At 37.6% G+C, this 20914-nt stretch overlaps 1 protein-coding gene across 1 annotated transcript in view; it reads left to right on the top strand.

Annotated features, from left to right (window-relative positions):
• The window catches only part of ADAMTS6 (ADAM metallopeptidase with thrombospondin type 1 motif 6), a gene marked incomplete at both ends in the record, with an annotated part of 150480 nt that overhangs the window by 58543 nt on the left and 71023 nt on the right, over positions 1 to 20914 (top strand). The window contains 2 exons of the mRNA XM_084305203.1: positions 7422 to 7568; positions 19676 to 19817. Of these exons, the coding sequence (XP_084161329.1) occupies positions 7422 to 7568; positions 19676 to 19817 (289 nt within the window). The remainder of the gene's footprint in view (positions 1 to 7421; positions 7569 to 19675; positions 19818 to 20914) is intronic.

The following is a 20914-nucleotide window of genomic DNA, read 5'->3' as shown; positions in this document are numbered from 1 at the left end:
AGAGAAGAGCTTATGGATACTAGTTGAAGAACAGTTGGACATGAGCTGGCAATGTACATTTGCAACCCAGAAATCCAGTTGTATCATGGACCACATCAAAAGATGCATGGCCAGCAAGTTGAAGTAGATGATTCTCCTGCTTTGGTGTAGTGCGACCCCACCTGAAATACTGCATCCAGCTTTGGGTCCCAGTAGAAGAAAGATAGGGACCTGCTAGAGTGAGCCTAGAGAAGGGCTGCAAAAATTATCAGAGAGCAGGAACACCTCTCCTATGAAGAGAGTTGGGGTTGTTTAGCATGGAGAAGAGAAGGTTCTGGGGAGACCTTCTTGCAGCCTTTCAATACTTAACAGGGGCTTATAAGAAAGACGAAGAAAGAGTTTTTACCAGGATGTGTAGTGACAGGACAAGGAACAGTGGTTTTAGACTGAAAGGGAGTAGATCTAGATTAAATGTATGGAAGACATTTTCCACTGTGAGAGTGGTGAGGCTCTGGCTCAGGCTGCCCAGAGCAGCTGTGGATGCCCCATCCCTGTGGGTGTTCAAGGCCAGGCTGGATGGGGCTCTGGGCAACCTGGTCTGGTGCGAGGGGTCCCTGCCCATGGCAGGGAGTTAGAACTGGGTGAACTTTAAGGTCCCTTCGAACCCAAACCATTCTGTGATTTTGTGAAATGATTTGCTGATCTGGTCTGACTTTCTGTATATCACGGTATAGTACATTTAACTGATTTGCCCTTGTATTGATCCCAGTAACTTGCATTTGGTCAAAGTTTTTTTATCCAGAAAAGCACTTAGTCTTGAAGACTTAGAGACAGAGAGTGTGAGTGTGATTATTGTGTCTTGTCGTACTTTCCGCTAAATATTTATAAGTAATTTTAAAGTATCTTTTTGGCTTCCTTACAATCTGTAGCTTTTATATGTGTATATCTTAGTTTTTGTGCAGATAAGCCGTGTGTGTAGTCAAGACTCAAACCCAGCTGTTTTTATTGTAGACATCTGTAACACTTTGATTAACTCTGTGTTGCATAAAGAATGGTGGTAGACTAAGTTTTATGGTTGTTTCTCTCTATGTATGGTTTTGAGAAAAGCCTTGTATTGATTTTAATACTTCTGTTAATCAGATAAAGCCTGAGTGGGCCACTCAGGCTTCATAATAGTGACTCTAAAAACTTGATTTATAATGCTTGACTTGCCACTAGATTATGTATTTCACACTGAAGAAATACTTAAGATTTCTGGTAAGCAAAAATCAAACCAGTCCAGATTTCCCTTCATGGCAGGAGTGACAACTGAGTGTGTGTAGCCTCTGCATTGTCAAACAGTTTGACTTTCTCTTTGCGAAGAAAAACACTTTGCAGGCTTGAATATGCTGTTATGGTCAGACAAGTGTAACATACAAGATCCAGTCCCATTTTCTGTTCCTACCAGCTGAGTTTGGTGCCTTTTCAGTCTGTACTTTTTTTTACTAGGTTACTTACTGAACTGCTGAATTTGCTTCATGCGTGCTGTAAAGGATGCTGATTTAACAGATAAGGTTCCTTTGAATGGATGTCCGTAAAAGATAGATATAATGATATTCATTGTTGTAGTCCTACAGAGTTAGCTGAGCACTGGAAGCTAAATAACAAAGGTAAAAAGAACAAGAAAGATCAAAGAGGAAAAAAACATGAGATGTCAAAACGGGAGGATGGTGGACTGAGCTTAAAACAGAACTACCCATAAAATGCAAAGTAGGGAAAAGATTTGCCAAAGGTAGATCTCTGTTGAAGGTTTTATGAGCCAGGGAGCCAGAATGAAAGTCTGGTGTTTAGCAGTTGTATCTTGATAAAAATTAAAAAAAAAAAAAAAAAAAAAAAAAGATTATAAGCTAACAAATTAAATTGGCTTCAAGATGGAGAAGATCGTATTTTCTAGGAGGATTTAGTTCTGAATTAGTTCATACAGCTAAAATATGCCTGCAATTGTAGCATTTTTTGAATTCTTTTTTAGTCCGTATGCAAAGTAGGAAAATAGCACAAATAACCCCAGCTGCCCATATTAGAAAGGTGGTCTTCAGTGCTGGAATAGAAATTTCTAATTTAGGACAAAGTCTTCCTAGAGGCATTTTCAGGGAAGCTTTGTCTTTTCCTCATTCACTGGTAATTGGTGAGCTTTGTGATTGATCAGTAAGACCTTGTCTGCTTTATAAGACATCAGTTTTAGAATAAGATATTTCCTGGAAGAAATGTGTGTATGCATTGTAAAAAACATCAAGAAAATATTGCAGTCTGAGGGGCACACATGCCAAACTTCAAAATACTTAAACGCAGCAAGGATAAACTGTAGTAACACCATCTCTCATAAGCTCTCCCATGAACAAAACAAGACATTTTACAAGGGCTTATAGTAATAGAACAAGGGGAAATGACTTTAAACTAAAAGAGGGTAGATTTAGATTAGAAGTAAGGAAGAAATTATTTACTCAGATGGTGGCGAGGCCCTGGCACAGACTGCCCAGAGAAACTGTGGATGCCCCATCCCTGGAGGTGTTCAAGGCCAGGCTGGATGGGGCCTTGGGCAACCTGGTCTGGTGGGAGGTGTCCCTGCCCATGGCCAGGGGTTGGAGTTGAGTGATCTTTAAGGTCCCTTCCAACCCAAACCATTCTGTGATTCCATATGGTTTAAAAATAAATAAATAATTTAGCCTTCTATTAGTGTAATAACAAAATAATATTTTTTCCATATCAATTTTACTATATTTCATTGCTAATAGGTATGAAAACAAGTAACAAAGTTACCATATATATCAACACAGGAATTGTTTACATCAGTTCATAGCTCTGAACTGATATTGTACAAAAAAAAAATAATTTATTCTTTAATAGTAGATTCTGTCTAGATTCATGCTCTTTTTGTTTAACAAGAGAATGCTGAAGCACTCTAGTTTTTCCTTCTTTTTCCTCTTTTGACATTTTCTAATGTCACTAAGAACAGATTTTTTTTTTTTAAAGAAAATTAACAGTTAGCTTCATTTTATCTGTGAGCATTGCTATAGCTGTAAAGTAGGCTGCACACAGACATTCAAAGCTATATGAATGCACTCCTTACCTTTAATTATACAAAATAGAAGATTTCTGAATATTTAAATTACATCTTTTTAATAATTACTGGAATAAGTACAACATGATAGAAACAAAATGAATGCAAAATTTATGAAAAAGTTGATAAGCCTTACCTAAGCAAATAAGGTGGCATTTCTTACAAGAAACTTACCGTTTGCTCTTTATATTTTGTATCTAATACAAGAAGACTTGTTTAAGTATGCCTTCCATCTCGCTGTAGTATTGATTTACTGTTAGAAATTTTGAAAGGATTATTCACTTGTGCACTTTTTTGACCCATCACTACGCTGTGCTTCATTCTCCATAATAGTTGTGGGAGTGTTGTGTAATGTGCTGAGACAGTCAAGGAACGTCTAGCAAAATACCTGGGTCAAAATACTTAGCTTGCAAATGACCCATTCCAGTCTTACTGTACATGTTTGGTTTGTATTTCCTAGTGCAAATAAGTTAGTATACTAAAACCCATTAAGGTCAAATTTTCTTTTTTTTCTCTCTTGAAAAGATTTATTTTTCCTAAAGAGTCACACAGAGTTACACAGCTGTAAATCAGCTTCTGATAGAGGACAGCAATATCAAGAAATTCATTTTTATTGTATTTCTTTTGCTTGTATACCTGTAACTTAGTTGCCTGACTCAGGAGAATCAGTTTCTGGTACTTTCTTCCATAACATACTTAACAAAGTGGCAAAGCAAAGTGAGAGCCACTGATTGACCAGAATTAGGCCAAATTCTCCCATATATACTGTAACTCATGAATCTATAAGTGACTAAAAATTAATTGTTTTATTTAGAGAAAATAAACGTTAGGGATCTGCAGTTCTGAATGTTCCAAACTAGGCAATAGCTCAGTGTAGAGCTTTTAGTATTACAATTGGAAAGCAGAGGTAATAGACTGTGAACAAATAAGGGAAAAAAAATCATCTGAGTAGCACATTTCAGATGATTTCTGTGCTGTAAAAGTACATGGTATATGAAATAAACCTCTGTAAGCAGTACTGAGGAGCATTCAGATTGGTTTGGATCTGTCTTCTCGGAAGTGTTTGCTTAATAAATCAAAACAGAGGTATCCTGGCTGTGCCACAAAAATAACTGATGTAATTTCAGACACATCAGCAGTAAGTGTTTTGGTAGCTCTTACCATCACAAGTTAGAACCACCAAGCAAATCAGCAACCTCACCTTAAATAAAAAAGAAATTGTAGGGAACCTGAAGTACTGTTCCTTCACAAGGTAAACGGGAGGATAAACAAGAAGTTTATGTTCACATCCTTCCCTCTGCTTTTACTCTAGAGTTTCTGGTTATCTACTGCTGTTTTATTCAATGCAGCTGAGACCAGTTAACTCCCCTGTGATTTTTGAGGTCAGAATTTAAGTTCGATGTGTATTACAAATAATTCTCTCAGTTTTTTTTTCAGATATAAAGAAAAACAGATTGCCAAGAAAAAGCGTCTGTTCTATTGCAGATGTTAATAAATGAAACAGACACAGAGCACTAGACAGATGTGCTGCCCTCTAAGAATTTTTTGAGAAGTGTAGAAACTATAGGAAATATTGCAGGAGAATTTAAATTATGTTTTTAAAGCTCATAGTATTTTAACTGCTACTTTGCACAGTTCTTACATGTAGTGTGAGCAGAGAGAAGATTGGAGAAGAGTGGACATAATGCTTGAAAAAAAAGAGTGACTCAGAGCTGCTGAGCTAAACATCTTTCCTTGAGATGGTAGGCAGAAAGGTAACTTCAGAGAAAACTCCCGTGTCAGTTAAGAAGACTTCTCACTGTCTACTTGCTTATCTGCTTGTTCCTTTAAAACCAAAATTACATGGGCAGTTCTAGACAAGCTTTTAGAGCCAGTGAAAAAAATACAGTGTTAATCTGTTTAGTCATTTTGAAAAAGACAAGTAAATTATAACACTGCCTCCATGAAGACTATTTTGTTCCTTCCTTTCTTCACTGCCTTCCCACCCCAATCTAATTCCAAATATACTTTTTTGAAAGGTGTACCCTTAGTGTAATGGTGATCAAATACAACCAACATGTTCTGATGGAAATAAAAGTAGTACTTTGGACAGAAATTTGTCTTCATCTGCAGTCCTGGCTATAGGAGTGCAAATTACTAGGCTGTAAGGGCATGCTGCCACTACTGTCTATGGGAAAAGATGACAGTAATTACAAAACTCCTTTCTAAACATCAGAAATATTATCTGAACCTAATGGCCAGTTCTCTACTAAATTCAGAAGCAGGGGTGAGTGGAATAGCCTTTGTGTAAGGGAATAGATGATTTAGATGAATTAATATTTATTATTAAAAAAAGGGCAGTGCATTGAGCTCATGGAAAAGCATTGTATTGCCGTGTGCATCTGGAATAGCAGCTTCCATTCACAGATTTGCATTTTACTAGATATACCGCTGCCACCATCTGCAACTTATTTTTCACAAGGAGAGCTGGTAGAAGGAAAGATATTTAACTATGAAATTTGTTCTTCTTTTTGGTAGGCCCAAAAGACAAAATATGTTTGTACTCTTTCATTTCCTAGACAGTTGGAGTTTCTGTGATTTCTTTGACAAAATAAATATGTTAACCAGGAATAAGTTGGGTATCACAGATAGTCAGTAAGACCCAATTCAGCTCTTTCCCACGTAGCAGAATGTCAATTTCTGTAAGGAACTCTCATAGGGACTGTTAAAACATAATGTTTTCTATTTTAAGAAATCGTACATAGGTAATTCAACAAGAAATGTTACCATTTCAGGTACCCCTAATTCTAGGAAATTATGGCAGTTGAGAACTACGCCAATAAAATGCTTTTTCATTATTAGCTGATGAAGTGTGTTGCATTGGACTTCTAACTCCTTCACTTCCAAAATATATAACAATACCTTTCCTATGCGTAAGGCTTTCTGCATTTTTCAGACATCACACACTAAACAAAATAAAAGCAGGCATTGCTGCATACTGTATTACATGGGGAGACATCCCGTAGGCATAGATTGATGTATATTCTGGCAATCAGAATAAAAAATTTATAGAAAATAAAAATGGAATGCTTCAGCACATTTGTAAACCTGAATATTAAGTACAAAATCAGGGGGTCAGTCTTAGCATTTGTAACACAGAGGACTCCAAGGGCTGGTCTCATTATAAGACATATAAAAAGTGACAGATGCACTGCTTCCAACTGCAGCTCAGTTTTGGTATTCCCTTTGACTACTTCTCTGTCTGATGCTCTAGGAAGCTGTTCTGTATCTCACTACCCGCCTCTTTGATCTCATAAGCCTTGTGTCATGTTTGGGAAGGAGGAGCTAATGTGTCCAAAAGTTAATATTTAAAAAAAATAAGATATTTCCTCCCAAGTGACAGAGAGGAAATGAATCAAAGGCAGACTTAGAAAATGGAGTTAAAAAAAGATGTATACTATTACAAAAGGTCATGGTATTCTATATTCTCTTAAAATGCTTCATTTATGACAGGTCAGTCAAGTATATGTTGTTGGTTGTTTAGGGATAACAGTAATAATTTCATTTTAAAATAGTTTTGTATATAGAAGGAAAGTCTTTTCAAATAGCTTTTCTATGAGTTAACCTCTAGTTTTAATTTATGTTGGCTGTCTGTAGCTCAAAGGGTTTGTTTCAGTAGCATGGGATTTCTAGAGCATAAAGATTATTTTACTGTATATTTCTTTCCAGAGTCATGTCATCTTTGTTGAAAGTTAATGAATTTGTTGGCTGGAAATATCTGCTGGCCAAATGCCACTCAGAGATTTCTTACTGTATTTTCTGCTGATTTTAAGTGTCCTTCACTCTGAAGTTCCATGACAAAGGAGAGCTCTAATAGAAAAACTGCAAGTCATCTGTGCATTGGAAACATAGAGGGAGCATGAATACAGAATGGCCTTGGGACTTGCAAAACTCACGTTCTGCTTGAAATATCATTAGCTACTGTGTGCTTATATGTGTGCTTATACAGCAACATCGCATACCCTATTTGTCTCTGTTTACTAATAGATGTGTTAGTGAGACAATATATATTCTTTACCAGCTACAATACCCAAATAAAGACTGATTGCTCTTGATTTATCTTGAAAGAGTAATGTTAAATTTTAGAAAAGAAGTAAAGTCCTTTCAGGACTGTGTGAAAAGAATGCTATGTAATTGTGCAATATTCTGAGATCTGAATAAACTAAACTTAACTGATCCTAATTCCCATTTGGAGTTCTCTTGTATTCTTTTAGGCCTAAATATGATTTCTGTAAAAATCACATTGTTTATGAGATGTCTGTTTCTGTAGAAAAATAACGGGCTGTTTTTCTTCTCTTTTGGGCAGTTTTGGTATGAACCATGATGGAATTGGAAATTCCTGTGGGACCAAAGGTCATGAAGCAGCAAAACTAATGGCGGCTCATATTACAGCAAACACCAACCCTTTCTCTTGGTCAGCCTGCAGTCGGGATTACATCACCAGTTTTTTAGAGTAAGTAATCTCAAGAAAAATCATGAGTTGTTCCAAAAAATCACACCTTTCAGAATAAATAGTAGAGATACAGTAACGTGTTCTTTACATTTTCAGAATGTAAAGACAGAAGTATAACAAGTCCCTGAACTCTTACAGGGTGCTTTTCCTGTGTATGGGTAAAAGTTTCTTGTATTCCATTCCCCATTTCACAGTGTTGATTTTTAATCTATTCAAACATTTTAAAGTGCTGATCATATTTCATTGCTTAATCTTAAGGTGAGAAATAAAGAAATGTGGAATCAGTCAACATGGGAAACATTTTTGTTCTAAATCGTGCATAATGTGAGGATATGCGTTGAAGGGAACAAGCTTCTAGCCCTTATCTTTGTGCATTTCATTCTCCTGATTTTTATGCCATCTTGCTTTTTTTTAGTCTGTCAATGTTTATTGGCACCTTTCATAAAAATATAAAGATCAGAGGAGAGGGTAGCATACATGTTTATGTTAATATTTTTTAAATGTGCTAACCTATACTTCTGTGGTGATTCTGTTCAGAAGTAGGTTCCTATCTTAAATTTTACCTCTGTATGAAAGAATTGAAACAGTCAAAATGTGTTAGTGTCAAAAATGTGCTTATCACAGAATCACAGAATCACAGAATCACAGAATTTCTAGGTTGGAAGAGACCTCAAGGTCATCGAGTCCAACCTCCAACCTAACGCTAACAGCCCTCCACTAAACCATATCCCTAAGCTCTACATCTAAACGTCTTTTGAAGACTTCCAGGGATGGTGACTCCACCACTTCCCTGGGCAGCCTGTTCCAATGTCTAACAACCCTTTCAGTGAAGAAGTTCTTCCTAACATCTAACCTAAAACTCCCCTGGCTCAACTTAAGCCCATTCCCCCTCGTCCTGTCACCAGGCACGTAGGAGAACAGGCCAACCCCCACCTCGCTACAGCCTCCCTTGAGGTACCTAAAAAGAGCGATAAGGTCGCCCCTGAGCCTCCTCTTCTCCAGGCTGAACAAGCCCAGCTCCCTCAGCCGCTCCTCGTAGGACTTGTTCTCCAGGCCCCTCACCAGCTTCGTCGCCCTTCTCTGGACCCGCTCAAGCACCTCGATGTCCTTCTTGTAGCGAGGGGCCCAAAACTGAACACAGTACTCGAGGTGCGGCCTCACCAGAGCCGAGTACAGGGGGACGATCACCTCCCTAGCCCTGCTGGTCACGCTGTTCCTGATACAAGCCAGGATGCCGTTGGCCTTCTTGGCCACCTGAGCACACTGCTGGCTCATATTCAGCTGACTATCCACCATCACTCCCAGGTCCTTCTCTGCCTGGCAGCTCTCCAACCATTCCTCTCCCAGTCTGTAGCTCTGCTTGGGGTTATTGCGCCCCAGGTGCAGGACCCGGCACTTGGCCTTGTTGAACTTCATGCAGTTGACCTCAGCCCATCGGTGCAGCCTATCCAGATCCTCCTGCAGAGCTTTCCTACCCTCGAGCAGATCGACACACGCACCTAACTTGGTGTCATCTGCGAACTTACTGAGGGTGCACTCGATGCCCTCGTCCAGATCATCAATGAAGATATTAAAGAGGACCGGCCCCAGCACCGAGCCCTGGGGGACGCCACTAGTGACTGGCCTCCAACTGGACTTGGCTCCATTCACCACGACTCTTTGGGCCCGGCTATCCAGCCAGTTTCTAACCCAGCGAAGCGTGCGCCAGTCCAAGCCAAGAGCAGCCAGTTTCTTGAGGAGAATGCTGTGGGAGACGGTGTCAAAAGCCTTGCTGAAGTCAAGGTAGACCACATCCACAGCCTTTCCCTCATCCACCCAGCGCGTCACTCTGTCATAGAAGGAGATCAGGTTCGTCAGGCATGACCTGCCTTTCATAAAGCCATGCTGACTGGGCCTGATCGCCTGCTTCCCCTGCAATTGCTGCATGATGACTCTCAGGAGGATCTGCTCCATGAGCTTTCCTGGCACTGAGGTCAAACTGACAGGCCTGTAGTTTCCCGGGTCTGTCCTCCGGCCCTTCTTGTAGATGGGCGTCACGTTTGCTAGCCGCCAGTCGATTGGAACCTCCCCTGATAGCCAGGACTGTTGATAAATGATGGAAAGTGGCTTGGCCAGCTCCTCTGCCAGTTCTCTCAGTACCCTTGGGTGGATCCCATCCGGCCCCATCGACTTGTGCACATCTAAGTGCCGTAGCAGGTCACCAACCAGTTCTTCATGGATAATGAGGGCCACATCCTGCTCCCCATCGCCTTCCACCAGCTCAGGGTACTGAGTATCCAGAGAACATCCGGTATTGCCGCTAAAGACTGAGGCAAAGAAGGCATTGAGCACCTCCGCCTTTTCCTCATCTCTTGTAACTAAGTTTCCCCCCGCATCCAGTAAAGGATGGAGATTCTCCTTAGTCCTCCTTTTTGTGTTGATGTATTTATAGAAACGTTTTTTGTTATCTTTAACGGCAGTAGCCAGATTGAGCTCCAGATGAGCTTTGGCCTTCCTAATTTTGTCCCTGCACAGCCTCGCTACTTCTTTAAAGTCCTCCTTAGTGGCCTGCCCACTTTTCCAAAGCTTATAAACCCTCTTTTTCCTCCTAAGATCAAGCCACAATTCTCTGTTGAGCCAGGCCGGTCTTCTTCCCCGCCAGCTCGTCTTTGGGCACGTGGGGACAGACCGTTCCTGCGCCATTAAGACTTCCCTCTTGAAGAGCGCCCACACTTCCTGGACCCCTCTGCCCTTCAGAACCACCTCCCAAGGGACTCCACCAACCAGTGTCCTGAACAGCTCAAAGTCAGCCCTTCGAAAGTCCAATACAGCGGTTTTACTGGTCCCCTTCCTGGCCTCGCCAAGAATAGTGAACTCCACCATTGCGTGGTCACTCTGCCCAAGACAGCTCCCGACGATCACGTCCTCCACCAGTCCTTCTCTGTTTGTGAAGAGAAGGTCTAGCGGGGCACCACCCCTGGTAGGTTCACTAACCAGCTGCGTCAGGAAGCTATCTTCCACGCTCTCCAGAAACCTCCTAGACTGCTTTCTCAGGGCTGTGTTGTGCTTCCAGGATATGTCAGGGAAGTTGAAGTCCCCCACGAGTACAAGAGCTGATGATTTAGCAACCTCTGTCAGCTGCCTGTAGAATTCCTCATCCGTCTCCTCATCCTGGTTCGGCGGTCTATAGCAGACCCCGACCAGGACACTAGCCTTGTTGTCCCTGCCGATCCTAACCCAAAGGGACTCGACCTTGTCCTTCCCAACCTCGAGTTCTACAACCTCGAAAGACTCTCTAATATAGAGAGCCACACCACCACCCCTTCTATGCTGCCTGTCCCTTCTATAGAGCTTATAGCCAGGCATTGCAGCACTCCAGTCATGAGACTGGTCCCACCACGTCTCCGTGATGGCAACCAAGTCGTAGCCTGCCTGCCGCACGATGGCTTCCAGCTCCTCCTGTTTGTTACCCATGCTGCGTGCATTGGTGTAGATGCACTTCAGCTGGGCCATAGCCTTATCCTCCAGCCTTGCCATTGTTCCCCCTGGCACAGCCCCAACAATCCTAGCCTCAGCCCCATCCCCCTTCCTACCTAGTTTAAAGCCCTCTCAATGAGCCCTGCCAGTTCCTGGCCCAGGATCCTTTTTCCCCTAAAAGATAGGGACCCGTCTGTGGCCATCAGGCCAGGTGCTGAGTAAAGTGCCCCATGATCAAAAAACCCAAGATTTCTGCGTTGGCACCAGTCCCGGAGCCACGTGTTTAACAGGTGAGCTTTCCGTGTCCTCTCTGAACCCCTCCCTGCCACCATAGGGATGGACGAAAACACCACCTGCACTCCCGCTCCATCCACTAACCGACCCAGTCCCCTAAAGTCCCTTTTGATAGCCTTGAGGCTTCTCTCTTCGATGTTATCACTGCCCGCCTGGACTATCAAAAGGGGGTAATAGTCAGAGGGGCGTACCAGGTTAGGAAGCTTATTGATATACATGATACCTAATGAAGTCTTTGTATGTAATTAACCTTTGGAAGACAGGCACAGAGTTATGAGATCACTGAGAACAAATTAATAATAGTGTTTTTTTAAATGTACAGGAGATGGGGTCTTTATGAGAGCAGATGGAAGTTAGTTGATAAGTTCAGTATCATCAGTGTAATTAGTCCTTTAAGAAATAAAGGTCGGTGAAGAAGTCAGTCACTGTGTTTTAAGAGATGAACTTAAAACAGTCAAGTAGTCTAACAGTTAGATTACCAACAGCAAAATGGACTTTATCCAACTCTTTTGGGGATCTAACTTTAGAATAAGGTGCTGTATTCTGAATTGTACCTGAAGGAACCCATATAGACCAATGAAGTTTTCCTTTTGTTGGTTAAGACGTAGCTTCTCTCACAAAAGTACAGGAACACTGAATTGTGTCTGTTGGCTTCCTATAGGGTCAATGGGCAGGATCAGGTGTGTTGGTGTTAGGCACGGTCCAGAGGAAATTACCTCTCTTCAGTTACTTTATCAAGTTAAGGCATTTTTATCACCCCACTGAACTATGAACCCATGAAATTTTAAGCGCTGGAGTGTTTAAAATGAACACCTAAACTAAACTGTACTGAATAAATCATTCTACATGTGTGTGATACAGGTTTTTCACAATGTAAGTTGATTTTCTGAGGAGAGATATATATATTCATTTAACACTAGCAGCATAAAAAATGACAAGATCATCTTGTTTTTATCATTACTAATCATATCTGTTAATTCAGTTCCGTTTCTTTTAGTACTCTTTCTAGCTGTTACACAGCCTATTTGTAACTATTACAAAGAACAGGATTTTCTCATCACTTCTGTGAGCTTTTTTCGCAGTTCAGTAGTCCTAACTATCAGCTTACATTTCAGGCATTTTCTTGTAGCATTGAGGGTTTCTTTCTTACTGTTACAGTGCTGCTGTTCTTAGTCTCACCTTCTATTTGTCACTGTCTTCTGTGCTGCATTTTAAATTTGTAATTGTCCTGAAAATAAATTGTCTATTGATGAAGACTGTTCCACAGGTAGCTATGCAGTCATTTTTTACTTATGTGCTTAGAGAAGGAAACACATGGTAAAATTCTGTGTCTTGTGTTATGCTGCAAATGTAATAGAGCCAACTATTTTATAAAAACCTCACTCTGAACAAACTCTCTTGTTTCTTTACTTGTTATCTCCATGTATAGAGTGATCTTTCAACTTTTTGCTTTATATATTAAAAAAAATGTTTACCTTGTGCTTCCTCTTTGTTTAAATGTTTCTATATATGTTATTATTTAATCTTAGCATCCACATTATTCTTTTCCATTCTGCAGGTTTGATGCACTGTTAAATTTCATTTTTAACCCTGTGAGATGCCACTGAAATTTTAGTTATATTGGCATAAAGGCAGAATAGCATTCTGGTGAATCTGTTCTCTAGTTCTTATGTCTTCAGGTTTTTTGAGATACTTCTGTGTCATTGCCACGGTTTTCAGCACTACTTGAATTATTACCATCTGCGTATTTCATAAAAATCATTACTGACGATTCTAGATTAGCTAGAATAAGAACAGAGCAGCTCCAATACTAAGTTATCTCCCACAATATTTTATCTTTATTTTCATAAATAAGAATGTGTTATTTTTTTCAAATCCACCTTGGATAATCATTCTTTTATGCATTTCAGTTATGAATAGAGTTCCCAATTGTGTCAAATACCATCATAAGTAATGTATGAAGAGCCAAAGACAGTTTATTCATCTACTGATTTTGCAATCTATCTTTAAAAAGTCAGATTTCTCAGACATGATCTGTTCATGATAAGTCTGTGCTTCTTATTGTTTGTGGTTTTAATAACTTAGAAATGATTTTTTTTTTTCTTGAAATAGTTGTTGCATTATTTCAGAAAATAAAATAGTCTCTAACAGTATAGTTATTTTCTCTGGTTTCCATTCTTCTCCTTAAGTGTCATGTCATTTCAATGAAACCAGGAAGCTGTTAAGATAGAGTTACAGTAGGACAGCTGTCAGAAACTTAGATCACTTCTTTTATTTATTTATTTATTTATTTATTTATTTATTTATTTATTTATTTTTAACCTATTCACACCTTTCCTTGATGCAGAACAGCCTTAATAGCAGAGACTTTGCATTTTCAGGTAATGATCTGTGAGCAAGAAGCAAAGAAAACTACTCAGTCTCATGTAGTAGCAATTCCCTGACTGCCCCATATGATTTTAAGGATGGGATTAAAGACAAAGCAAACTTGTGCATTGCTAATAAGTCTATCAAAACTCCCAAGAATGATGACATCCTAGCACAGTCTTTGAAATGGCTAAGGAAAGCCATTTTTTTTCTGGGGAAAACATTCAGCACAAAATAGCTGTTGTCTGTCAAGGTTTATGTTAGAGTGAAAGATTGACTGAATTCAATTTATCAACTGAACGGTTTATAAGTGCTTGACAATGGCTTTAAATTTTGTTAACCTTTTTATGTAATGAAATGCAGAAGGATTCCATGAGATTTGGAGGGTGGAAGAGCATTGTCAGAGGACAAAGATTCCTGTGAAAGAAGTAGAAATCGTTAATGTGTTTTCATAGGAGAAAAGAACAAACCCTAAAAATGTTGTCTGTGATTGAAAACTAATTGGTATAAACTTCGTTCTATGCAGCATGTATATATATCATGCAAGTTTCATTTTACCTTGTATAAAATTATCTAGTGAGTAGCCATGAAGATCCCTAGACTTAAGAACAAAACAAAACAAACAACAACAACAAACTAAAAAAAAACAAACACTTTATATTTCATTATTCGGTTACTTTCATGTTTTGTAGTAACATAATTTAGATGATTTCAGGAGTTGGAGCTGCTTAATCTTGTCAGCATCAGGTAAGAGAAGGTATTACAAGAAGCCAGATGACCAGCTCTGTCTTTTAAAGGGAGGATCCTCTTTCAAAGAGGAATAAAGAAAAACCACGAGTCTTATAACTATTTGAATCACAGGGCATTCTTAGAGAGTTTCTAGGTTTGCCATATAGTGGGATTTAGATCTCAGAGACTAGACCATTTTAACTCTGGAAAGAAGCCAAAACTACTTTGGTCCAAGTACGCTCATAGAGATGATATAAAAAATCTTTCTGTGTTTAGGCCCAGGCATCATCTGCCCCAAAATCTTGGATATTTAAGTGGATATGACAGATAAATATAGGGTAGCTCATTGCCTATGGCAGATTGGCCAATTCCTTGTTACTCCAGGGGAGTAACAATAGCAAATTCCATCTCTTTCTATACAAATCAATAGAAAAATTTATAGAGAAAATTTATATTCATTATCATCTGTTGGCATTTGCTTTGGATTATAATTTGCCCCTTTATTCTTTTACTTTAGAATTTATAATAAGCTTTTGTTTGATTGCTTATTTTTTGCTAACAGATAATGGGTTAAAAAGGCTATTTCCCCAGTTGGCTTATATTTAACAAATTTTGCAAGTCAGTATTTCACCCAAAAGGCTACCCAATTTAAAAAAATAAAGAGCCAGTTTATGTAATCAGTGGCTTGCAATATGTTTTGAGTGTTGCTTTCCTAAGTAATAGCCTTTGTCTACCTCTTTTTTTTTTTTTTTTAAATAAGTTGTAAAGGGCAGAATCAGCAATGTATTAACTGTTTTGTAGAATATATGATAAAATAAATGTAGAACAAATTGGTCCCATATTTTATCTCTCTCCCAAACTCTCAATGACAGGTTGCCAGTAGATTTTGATAGGAAGATGATTTTGATAGATAGACTGGTAGATTTTTCCTAATACGGGTGCTGGATAATTATTCAGAATATGTTCACTTTGGAATGTATTCTGGAGAAAAGTATGCATTAAAGAAATAGCAAATTGTCTACTATCAAACTAAAGAAAAAATGAGCATTGTGAGAACACTGTGCAAATTAAAGTGTCTTTGATGTGAAATAGCTAATCAGACATAGAGATATACTTGCATAAAAGGTTGGAAGGAAACAGAATGTATCATGAGAGAGTGTGGTAAATCCACATCAATATCTGATTTTCCCTAAAGTTCAAGAATGTTTGCATTTAGTGATCCTATTCTGGTTCGTTTTAATTTTAAACATACCACTCTGAATCATACCACCATTACTTATGTCCTCATTCTGCAAATATTTATGTTATTATCTATAGACTGTTGAGCAGTTTGTAGAGTTTATTCATTAATGTCAGGTTAAGCAACTTTTGTAGCCTGTACAAAAGTATATGTCCTGGTACTCTTTAAAAACCAGGTTATACTCAGGAAAAGTATGTAATAAATGTGAATGAAGTATTTTGAAAGGAGCCAAATGTTATATGCAGGCATGTAAATAATTCATGTTTTAAAAGTTATATATATATAAAATGCTCTGTGTTTACAGTTCATTAATTTTACTATTATTATTTTCCATATATTTATGGAAAAATTTGTAACTTAATTAAAATCTTATGTATACTATCCATATATTTGTCTATATGATTTTTAGCTATAAAATAATTAAAAATACTTAGAATGCATTTAAAGTATGCTTTTTAATCGCAGCTTGCATTATATTAATTCCACATTATTATTATGAGCAAGCTCATTCTGTAACATTCAAAATCCATTTTCTGTACCAGTGCTCTGGATACTTCTTTCCGTAGCCTTTGAAGGGAGTTAGTTGTACTGTGTATGTTCCTGAGGTATCTGTGAATAAGTACTGTAATATGAGCATAAAATCTGAATGGTCTACAGCAATGTTTTTTGCATTTTTTCTTTAAGTAGTGCGGGGATATAAAAGTGATGTCTGCGCAGAGACAGTGATCATCATTATTGCATTGTTCGGTCTGTAAAGATTACAACACTGAATTCCTGGTTCACATGGATCAAACAATTAGCAGTGATAGAAAGTTGGAGATCATGAGCATTAAGTGAAAGCTCTATTATCCTTGCTACCCTTCCAAACAGAAACAAGATTAATTTTCTATCCTGAAATACTGAAATAAAAAGCAAATTGTTAACTACATTGTAGATTATTTTACAACTATCTCTTGACACACTACACTGGAATACTGTTCACTGTGACAAAATGACATCCGGCTTCAGTATTATACAGCTGTAATTAGTCCCAATATCTCCCATTTAAACCCATTAAATTAACCTAGAATTAGGAAAATGAGAAAGTCCCTGAGTATTAGTATTATTTTAGGGAGTTAATAGAACGTATGCTGAGGTTGAGGTCATCTTATTTCTATAGCAGACAGTAAAGATTTATCCACTCTTCAAAAATGTAAGTGCTCTAGCTGGGATATTGCATTGGGGTTTTTTATTTTTTTTATGTGCTTCCAATATAGAATAAAATCACACAGCAAAAACTGACAGTGAATAGAAATTTTCTATAATTGAAGAGATTAAAATATTTAGGCATTCTTTTCGTTCCCATTATCTTCCTTTACATCTATACATAGGACTTTTTCTTAGGCCAGGTGGTAACTACTAGATCTCTGTTTGGAAAGTCCTCAAAAGTCCTGTTACTCTTCTTGGACCATTTTGGTTCACTCCCCTAGATTTTGTGCAATCTTTTCCTGAAGTGTCTAGGTTTTGCCTCGGTGGAGCAAAGAGATAGGCAGAAGAACAAGGACATAGATGCAAGAGTGTTACACCGAAGTCTGGTAGAAATTATCTGGAAATGTTAGCTAATCCTCAGTCTCCATTCATTGTTTGCATTGCTTTGATGAGATCCTTCACCTCCAATGGGGAAGGTCCTGGTTTCATGACTGTTCTGTAACGCATGGTATTTTTTCCAACGTACTTCAATTCACAATGCAGTATCAGGTTCCCAAACTAAGTTTGTAATGTGCCAGTGCTGTTCAAGTACTTTAAGAGAAATAATAGTACTGAAGCAGAAGGAAAAAGAGAAATAAATTTGTGGAGATCTTGAGAGATGGTGATGTAATGTAGCTAAGTGCATAACCACTTACTAGTCTTTTTCTTGCCATTTTATTACAACAATCATATTTCATTATGGTGAGAATGCTGTCATCAGAGCAGACTGGGCATATTTTTGAAATTTCTGCAAGGATTTGACTTACATAGAAGTGTTAAATATTTATTTCTGCCATTATGTGTCTTGTAGAGTAGTTGTAGAGTTTAGTGTACAAGTTCAGTGCATTTGAAGATTCAGATCTGTAATCTAGTCCTGTGCAGGGAGGGATCTGTATGCTTATGGACAGTATCACCAAAGGTAATGAGAGGTTTATAAATGCTGTATCCTTGCCTGTTTGTTTACAGGATCATACCTTAGAGACCAAACTCTGCACTATCTGAATCTGTGGAAATGTTCCAGTCATATGTAATACTAGCTCAAGCAAATGTTAAACTTCCCATTGCTTGTTTAAGCAAAGTTCCTGTCTGCACATTGGTTTGGACAATGCAGAAAGATCAAATTGTATTTGATTTGTTTCCGTATTGGAATTATTAACATGTACTCTTTATACATGGAGAATACAACACTGAAATGGCTTAGATTCAAAAGAATGTAGGATAGTTTCTCAACTTCTGCCATTAGAAATTGTATATGCTTGCAATCCTTGAAACTGGAGTAAAGGGACTAATACATTATTTTTTTACGTTAAAATCAAAAGTTTGATATTTTAAAGGTAGATTTCAACATCTTATGTCCTCATTGTGGGGATAGGAGGAGTTATGCCTTGATCTGGGGGGGGGAAAGGAGGTGAATCTGATTACATTTATTGGGATTAGTAACTGAAAATTGTATCTTTTCTTTATTTACTTGATAATTGCCTTAGTTGCTGTTTGCTTTCTTCTGAAATGGTCAGTGCTTGTTTGTTTGTGTTTTTCCAAAGGGGTAGTTTTAGTATTCTGAAAAAATAATCAAATAAGTTTAGAATGAAAACACAAACTAAATGGTTAATTTTTTATTTTTTTATCTGCAAGTGAAAAATACAGCAAATTGGAGATCTCCAAAAAACAGTGTAGAACATTCACTTCTGAAATTATGTTCCTTTGGCAAGGTGCATGGAAAAGATTTGGAAAAAAAACATCAGTGCTGGCAAAATTTGTAGGAATGTCGGAAAAAAATTTAAAGTGTTGGCACCAGAATTCTTTAAAAATCCTCACTTATTCACATGTGAAATGAAAGTAAAAAAGCATCTGTCCTCTTCTATGCTCACTGACTAAATAAAACTTAATAATTATATTTAGCAAAGTATGAAGTTTTCTAAAGAAAAGAACTCTGTCTGCCTTTGACTTTATTTGTTATTGTTCCACTACGCTGAAATATTATGGTTAAATATGAGCATATTTTGAAACAAAACAAAACAAAACACCCACAGAAGGGTGAATATAAAGGAAAAGAATATTCAAGTTTTGGAAGATGATGATCTTAGTTAAAACTTGAAATTCTGAAGACTATATGTTGTTAATGCAATAGAAAAGATCTTTAGATCCATATGAATTTTGTCACTCACACAAGTATAGGTGAATTTTAAGATCCTAGACAATTTTTACCACTGGAACAGTTTTGTTCTCTCACATGGAATAGGCATACATGTTAGGGTCCTAATCTTATAAACATTTAGTCATGTTGAAATTTTAGTGTGTTTTACTTTTGCATAAACCGGTTGAGCTGCCGTTATCTGTGATATTTTAAGGTACTTGGCTGTTTGAAGGATCAGAAAGATTGTTAAGAATTATAACCTTTATTTATTTTATTTGCTTAATTTGTTTAATTTTTGTTCTATGACCAAATGTACCTATTATTTAATGAAAACAAATAGGAACCTTAAAACAAAAATGAAAATCAGTCTTGTGTGGCTCAGTAATTCTTGTACTTTTAAAAAGGATAATATAAGAAATCTATTTCATGATCTAAAATAAGCATTTTTGTTAATAATTATGATGAAAAATTATTTTGATCTCTTAATTCCCTTTAATATATATATATTTACCATGGGTGTACCATCGTACTGTTTGTTTATTGCGATCATATTTGTTTCACACCCAAAGACGTTAAAAGTAAGAACTAGATACATGATATCATTACTGTGATTTACAGTCAGTAGAATTCCTAATTCCTTTGGTCCTTTATGTTGAACAGTTCGGGCCGTGGTACTTGCCTTGATAATGAGCCTCCCAAGCGTGACTTTCTTTATCCAGCTGTGGCCCCAGGTCAGGTGTATGATGCTGATGAACAGTGTCGCTTCCAGTATGGAGCAACATCCCGTCAATGTAAATATGGGGTAAGAAGTCTTAATCCTTATGCTGAGTGTTCTTCTTAGTCATTTGTATATATTCCTTTATAGCATAATTTTTTAGTTAGTTGCACTAGTGGGTTACACATTTCTGACAGCATTCTGTCTGGTGCCATCCTATGTAAGCAAAGGGTACATTTTAATCCTTATGCTGCATCTTTTGCTTGAGTCATTTGCACATACTGTACACCAAAATGTGTGGGTAACAATGAGCTGGAGAAGCATTCTTGAATGTTAGGAGAAAAAAGAGCCCAGAACACTTGATCCTGTTCCTTGTAAACTGTGCTACATGATTTTCACTTATTTCAGTTAAATGAGATCAGGTTCATGCTGTATGAATCTTGAAACATGAAACCTGTTTTGTTGGCTTTAACTTCAAAATGTAGCTTTAAATTGAAAAGTTACTTTTGTATTTGTATTTTGCTTTCCTTTTCTTTTATTTTTTGATGACGAGCTTGTTGTTTTTCACATTCTTCAGATCTCTTTTTGAAAAGAAGAATAATTGGTAATGGGAACAGAGGAACGTGAAGCTAGGTAGCTAAATAGAACACTGAATAGCTTAGTGCTAGCAAAGATTTGGCTGTAAATACCAGTGTGCAGTATTGAAGGTAAAGAAATTTGCAGTCAAAATAAAAGCCTGCACACTTAATATTTCAGTACATTATGCAATATATTTTAAAATATTATTTAAAGAAAATCTTGCAGCCCAAAATGCATAGTAAAAGGATTCATTCCGTTATGCCTGACATCAAATAATCAGCTGACTAAATACTCTAAATAAAATAAACCTTGAAAACACGTCTAATGATTAAAAAATACTGAGTTTTATTAGCATTTTAATGATAAGACTATTCAAATAAAACAATGTAACCACTAAATTTACTCTGTTCACTTCTCTAAAGCTAGTTATAAAGGAAGTCTATTTTTAATATCCCTTGGGTGATAAATACAGTATTTTTCTTGAGATGAATTTTCAAAAGGATTTCAGAAGGATTTTCAAAGCTATATGTAGTTGGTTGATTAGCTTGTTGGGTCTTCTATTCCTGATCCTCATCAAACCTCTTTTAGCCTTTATTGTTCCTCTG

This window comes from Netta rufina, assembly GCF_964035555.1.
Source record: "Netta rufina genome assembly, chromosome: Z".
Classification (NCBI taxonomy): domain Eukaryota; kingdom Metazoa; phylum Chordata; class Aves; order Anseriformes; family Anatidae; genus Netta; species Netta rufina.
Note: the sequence above shows the minus strand (reverse complement) of the source record. Positions and strands in the feature narration are given on the sequence as shown.